Source organism: Chaetura pelagica, unplaced genomic scaffold (genome assembly GCF_000747805.2).
Source record: "Chaetura pelagica isolate M959 unplaced genomic scaffold, ChaPel_1.0 scaffold278, whole genome shotgun sequence".
NCBI lineage: Eukaryota > Metazoa > Chordata > Aves > Apodiformes > Apodidae > Chaetura > Chaetura pelagica.
The window spans coordinates 193,236-200,126 of record NW_009954497.1 but is presented as its reverse complement, the minus strand read 5'-3'; the positions used below and the strand labels follow the sequence as shown (position 1 = coordinate 200,126).

The following is a 6,891-nucleotide window of genomic DNA, read 5'->3' as shown; positions in this document are numbered from 1 at the left end:
GGCTGCTTTGTCCTCCTGGAGGAAGCGCCGGGGCTGCCAAACCGACCGTAGCGCTCCGGTGGAGCCGTCACCGCCCGGCGACCTGACGTTGCCGTGACCAGGTCGCCTCACGGAGCGCTCCTCTGCGCGGCGTCGCGGGCAGCGCCGTTTGGTGTCTCGTGGAGATTGTGCCGTGTGTCCGCGTTACACCGCGGTGCTGTGCCCGAGTCTGGGTGTTGCGTCTCATCTCAGCACGGCTGTGAGGGGGTTAAGGAAGCCCTGCGTGTAGTTCGGGGCCCGCTGCACGGAACTGCTGCACCAACAGCTGCGGGGCGCCAGCCCGCCGGGAAGATCTGCCCCGAGACCGCGAGAATGAACGTGCAGAAGTCAACGCTGTGGTAGCTTGTTCTGGTGGAGAACGAGCTTTTAGGCTCTACCTGTTTTAACAACAACCATTCTACTTTATGTGTTTAGTTACCATTGTAATTGTGTGTAGGGGATGGTGTAAATCATGACTCATGTGCCCCACCCTGGAAAAGAATTATTGATGTGGAAAAGCTACTGTAGAATGCCAGGTTTTTTGTTAACTTCACAGTCCTTTTGTCAAGGAATACTAATCAACAGGTGCAGTCTCGGCTTTGGCTTTTTGGTGATGATGGTCTGTTTGTTTTGGTTTTCTTCTCCACTTCAGCCTGAAAAACGATCCATGTATCTCTGGAAAGATTCCTGCTTGAAGTAGTAGTTGAGTAATACTGAACCCAGTCCAGTATAAGTTCCTTCCCAGGAGGATGTGCCAAATTTGGCTCAGTTCTGTGTGCTTTATGAACACAGACTGGTTCAGGGTTTGTCTCTTGTACTGCCTTTTCAAAATTGAGGGCAAAGACTGTCTTGAAAACTGTGTTTCCACAATGCCTGGTTAAGATGAGGTATGTGAGATACCTCAGTTTTGCTTCTGTGGTGGTCTGCTAGAGCCAGGAGCCAGGAAGGCACTCTACCTCTAGCAAACAATGAATTTTTGGCAGATTCTCCAGCACTTGGCTGGCCTGCTGTAAACTGCCTTATTCAAAGCAGTTGGTAGAAGAGGAGATGGTGGGTCGTCTTTTCCTTGGTTTCTGCAGCTCTATGTCCCTCCTGAGATGTCTCGCAAAATATACTTAAGATCATGTTATATACAATATACTTAAGATCATTGACTGCTTGATGGAGTCTTGGTAAATATGACTTGCATAAAAGTTTCCCTGTCTCAGGATGGCGAGTCAGCTGTCGCTATGAAAGGAGAAATAAATGGCTGGTTGGACTGTTATTGTTTGCTTATTTTGATGGCCACACCTGTGCACAAAGAGTAGCAAGAACCTCTCATTACAAAGCAGTGTTATATTACAGAAGAAAAAAATACTTTTAATTTACAAAAGGTTCCGAGTGACAATAGAAAACTCCGGGGGCTTTCTCTAGCTTGATGCCCTCATGTTAAGAATACATATTTCTTCTTTCCTCTCTCACTAAACAGCAGAGGAAGGCTTTGCTTGTGGCTGGTGAGAACAGTGTATGTGTGCCCATACTTGGAAGAGGAAAGAGAAATTATTTAAGTTACAGTGATCTTTGCAAGGATCCTGCACAGATGGTATTTCAAAGATGGTGAATCAAAGCAGTGGACCATTAGCTCTCATGATTCTGAAACAGCTGAATAGCATTTATGGAGAAGCTTAAATTTCAGCTTGAGTAGCCTAGCAGGCTGATTTGGGAAGGAAATTACTCTTAAATTAATTGCAATACTGAGTGTTCAGTGAATGCTTCATACATGCTGGTTGAAGACTGTAATTCTGTCACTGTAAAAATTTTGTTTCTATAAAACTAGGTTGCATTTTGATAGAAGATGTCACAAATGTAATCTAATATTGGTTGGCTTGCCTCTGTGAGTATGCATTTCAGAAATACTTTCTATAGGTAGTTGTTTTGGGAATTGTGTTTCCAGGAATTTATTGTGTGAAGAACACACAATAATGGAAAAAACCAACATAATATTTTCATTGATGAGGTGAAAAGGTTTTGGAGGAAAGGAGAGTTTTTGCCTCTTGATATACTTGTTATAAGGTTTGTACAGAAAAAAAATTGTGCTTCTGTTTGGATTTCTCTGTTTTAGCAAATATTGGGAATCTATGTTAAAGGCAGGCTACAAAGGAAAAATACCTACGAATGCTTTTCTTTCATGAAAAATTGTACAAAAAAGCTGAACCAATGCCACTGTGCAGGAACGGACTCCAAAAGATGTGTAGTATGGTCAGCAAAAAAAAGTAAATAATTCACAACTTAAAGTATGATGAGACTTTAATTGGTTTACTCCTTTTATGCCTTTAAGTGCTGAGTGATAAAGCACAAATTGAAGCATTTCTGTCATACCATAACACTGTCATCAAAACTAGAGTTCCATCTAGAAGCTAAAGCTTGGTAATTTGAGACATAAACCAATGTTGTTACTATAACATTGAAACCAGAAGTACCCCTTCAAATTATGTGTTTGTTAAAGTATAATTTTATGCTATAACTTGAATGTTTCATGGTGATGACCAGCACGTGTAGCTTTATATGTCCGTTGTTTATCGTCTAGTACTTTGGAAACCAAATGGATTTTGGCAAGACATAAAAAGGTGTATCTTTCTCTCCCTTTTTCTCTAAGATCTTAGTGGCTCCATAGCAACTCCAGATGTTAAGCTAAACCTTGGAGGAGAATTCATCAAAGAATCTACTGCAAGTACATTCCTTAGACAGAGAGGGTATGGCTGGCTTCTGGAAGTGGAAGATGACGACCCAGAAGATAACAAGCCTCTCCTGTAGGTCATAAGTATTTTTGGTTATCTGTCTTTACTAGTTGTTTTTGGGGAAAAAAAAAAACTTGTCTCTCAACTTGTCCTACACTCAGCTTGACAAATTCTTGACTCCTTAGTGTTTCCTGGTGCAGGAATGAAATAATTACATATCTCATTATGGGTTTTATTTTTAGTGTAAACGAGATGTTTATTATTTACACTGTGGGAGAGGAAGGAAGGAGGAAGTAAAATTCCTTGTTATTAACCTCTAGAAGTATAAAGCTTTTTTGCCTTTTTCTGCTCTTATCTGTTGACCTTTTCATGGTTTAAAAAATTAGATTGTGTTCTATTTATCTTTTGCGTTGATGTTGCAAGTTTCTTCATCCTATTAAGGAATCAGAGGCAAAGACAGTCCTGTGGAAAGACTGTGTTAAGTAAATCTAAGTAAATTCTGTCATGTACTCTGAAGTGAATGAATTGTAAATCATGCTTATTACAGTAGGGATGATAGAAGCAATGTAGCACAATCTTTGGTGCTGTCATCTATTATAAAGTTAGATTAAAAGGGTGTTAATGTTGAAAGACAACAAAGCCCTTAAAACAGAAAGTATCAACATCCCTTGTTCTGTTCACAGGAGCGTGGTTGGCTGAGGAAAGTTTGCATCTTAAGGTTACTGCACTATGAATCAGGCAGCCTGGATCGTAGTCCTTGTTTTGCCCTTAAGCATCTTCATTCTCTGTGTCTCTGTGGTTTTTTGTGTGAATTGAAGAGAATAATGCTTTAAAAAAACCTGAGTCATGAGAACAGTACTCTGGAGAACTCTGAGTGTTGGGAGAGGACAAATATCTGGAGAGTTTAATTTAAAGTATTTTTCAAGTTTCATAAAGTGTGCAGAAGAAGCTCCTTGTGTTAATAAATCTGTTCTGTAAACCTTTCCCTTCTCATTTAGAGATGGAATGGTGTACTAAGGTGAAAACATATGAACCTCCTTTGTGTAGCCTTTTATACCACCAAAACCAAGTTTGTGAATCCAAGACAGCTAGGTGTTCCAAGCTGTTGATTGCTGGAAGTGAGGAGAGTGTGCCAGGCAAATTGTTAGCTTGGGGCAAACAGGATGAATGTATCATCCTAACAGAGAAGACCTTAATCTGACTTTCATGTAGCAGTTTTTATTCAGTTCTGATTGTTCCCAGAACACATTGTTGTGAAGCCTTGCAACCTAAGTCCTGCTAAGGATTTAAAGAATAGCAGCCAGCTGAAGGAATTTCACCAACATGGTGCTACTGCGCAAACATCTTGTTCAATAGAGTGAGATTTATTTTTTTCTTTCTTGGGCGGCCATACTCCAGACACTTGCTTCCTGTTACAGCTACCACCACATCTTAGGTGAGCTAGCTGTCAGCTTCATGCCAAAGACAGTTTATTCACATGAGAAGCTGTCAGAAGCTTCAGGTGATTACAAATAATTACTTCCAGACAGGAAATATTTGTTCTACACAATCTTCAGAGTAAAATACAGGAATGGTACAACCTGTTTAAATGGAGGGAAGCAGAGGCTTCTAGTCTACTCCTCAGGTTCAGGGATGCATTAAAGAACAATTTCTGTTATTTGGTCACAGGTTAGTAATACTAATTCTGAAATAGTTTCAGTAATAGCAATCCCAACATTTCCTTGAAAGACTCAATGAGCAGTATTTATTTATTTTAAAGAGAAATTGTGGTGAATTATGTCTTTGTGTTTATTTCTTGCTTCAGCTTTTCTGAGGAAAAAGCCATAACTCAAAGTCTTGTACAAAACTTTCTTTAAAGGACCTAAGATAGGATTCTGTTTTTCTCCACTGCTCTTAAAATGTAGAGCAGAGGAGCATATGCCAGGAAGTTTCTTGCAGCTCTTCAGAGCTCCTCAGTCGTGACTGCATAAGGAAAACACTAGCATACAGTTTTGTCCTAAGGTTCCATGCATAAACTTAAAGAAGTAAAACTGCCCATGACTTGGAAAGTCTGCTTCCTTCCCTGCTAGGGTAATCACAAGATGATCTACCAGTTAAGAGCCTCCCATGCAGAAGAATCTTCTGGTCAATTTGTAGCTGCTTACAGATAGTTTGTAGCAGGGAGTGGAAAAGGCAATTGGAGAACATCCAGATCTGTTGTTAGAATTTATTCCTAGTTTAATTTGCTTTTATTTATTTTTACCTATATTGGAAACAATTGAACAATTAGTATAATGTGGGTTGCTGAAAACTACTGTTGTTGAAGGAAGTAAAACCTCATTTTATTAAAAAAATAAAAAGTTTTACCTGATGTATTTTGAATGGTTTAGGTTTAGTAAATATAAAGGTATTCTTTCCTGTAGAGTTCAAAATAAAATCTTTCCATAATGAGTGTGCTCATGGCAGACTGCTCAGCATAGGAATACACAGGCATACTTGTGTATGCATGGCTTTGACTTTTAAGTAGGTACAGTGGTGTGAAAATGTCATGTGTTCCTGCATGTCAGAAAACAGATCTACTGTTGTAATGTTGACTGTTAGGCTTCATCGTGTACGTTTTCTATTTTCAGTCATGTAATTGATTTTTGAGTAATTAAATGTATCTCGCTGTGTCACGCCAGTTACTGAATGCAGGATGAAGGTATGGTGTTGCTTTGTTGTGAACAAGCTGTTGCTTTGCTAGTCATGGCTTCAGAAGGCCTTATGGGTGACAGGAGACTTGCTTTATAACTTATGGCTTGTTCCACAACTTAATTTTTTATGCTCCGTTTTATTATTGTGGTGTATAGTAATGCTTTCCTGCTTTACAATTTCAGGGAAGAACTTGACATTGATCTGAAGGATATTTACTACAAAATTCGATGTGTGTTGATGCCTATGCCATCTCTTGGGTTTAATAGGCAGGTAGTGAGAGACAATCCAGACTTTTGGGGTCCTCTGGCAGTTGTCCTCTTCTTCTCAATGATTTCATTATATGGACAATTTAAGGTAGGTATAAAAACTTTCTACCTAAAAGGAAATCTAAACTGAATTTGGGGACATGATTGCTGAGCAATTAGTATTCTTACTTAGAAAATCTTTTCCTCACCAACTGATGCAGAGCATTTGAAATGTTTCTCAAGTTAATGTGTAAGAATTAAGAAATGTATGAAATAGCCTACAGATAAGTTAAGTGTGATGAAATGTCAGGCTTATTTTTATACAGTAAAACAAAGAAAAGATCTGGTTTCTAGAGGAAACAGATCTGATGGGTTTATAGTCATATTAATTAATCTTTCAATTTAATTTATGACCTTCAATTAATGTGCTTTTTATTAAAAAAAACATTAGTTTGGATGCCATGAATTTTGCTGTCAAATAAAGCTACTTGTTTAATTCATACTATGTCACTGCTGTTATCTGGTATATTGAATCTTCATTAGTACCATTTGCTGTTTTGTCCTCCCTGCTCAGTTACAGTCAAATAACTTCCCTCTGATCAATAGACTTTTTCCATACTTCCTTCTGAAGTCTAGGGTGAATAGCTATTCAGAGGCCTTGTGCAGATTTATTTGACCTCCTTAAACACCATTAGTCTTTTTCTTTATGTTCAGATTGAAATAGAGAAGTGGTAACATCTATAGTCACAATTTAAATGTAAGCCTAGATGGTCCTGCTTCAGAAATGTTTATATGTTTGGTTATTGTTGTTTAAGATACAATGTAGTATAGCAGTAAGCCAAATGTCAAGTAGCAGAATGGGCTTATGCAAGGATTTCTGCAACTTGTGAGATAAAATCACTTCCTTTGAAACCTCTGGCTTCCATACCATGTACCAAATGCTGACTAAGAATTCACTATTAGCATCTTGTTTCTGAGAGACTTGGAGTAGACTAAACCACTGGATTATTCAGTATGGACCACTGAGGTGTCTCCTAGGCAAACAAGTACCATTCCTTGATCCCATGACAGATAATCTACCTTCTGCATTTCATGTACCTACTCTACATGAACAGTAGGTCTCATGTTTCTTAGGAACAGTGGATTTACCATACAGACGTAAGAGTGTTGTACATGTCTGAGAAGGGAAAGCTAGTAGCTATCAACAGAATGAATGACAACATCTAGACTAGGTGAAC

At 38.9% G+C, this 6,891-nt stretch overlaps 2 protein-coding genes across 2 annotated transcripts in view; one reads left to right on the top strand and one right to left on the bottom strand.

Annotated features, from left to right (window-relative positions):
- NLRC4 (NLR family, CARD domain containing 4) overlaps positions 1–226 on the bottom strand; it is a 12,181-nt gene extending 11,955 nt beyond the window's left edge. The window contains 1 exon segment of the mRNA XM_010004597.1: positions 83–226. Within this exon segment, the coding sequence (XP_010002899.1) occupies positions 83–226 (144 nt within the window).
- A 1,001-nt stretch (positions 227–1,227) lies between these two features.
- YIPF4 (Yip1 domain family, member 4) overlaps positions 1,228–6,891 on the top strand; it is an 11,431-nt gene continuing 5,767 nt past the window's right edge. The window contains exons 1-3 of the mRNA XM_010004595.1: positions 1,228–1,234; positions 2,654–2,807; positions 5,591–5,762. Coding sequence (XP_010002897.1) covers positions 1,228–1,234; positions 2,654–2,807; positions 5,591–5,762 — 333 coding nt within the window. The remainder of the gene's footprint in view (positions 1,235–2,653; positions 2,808–5,590; positions 5,763–6,891) is intronic.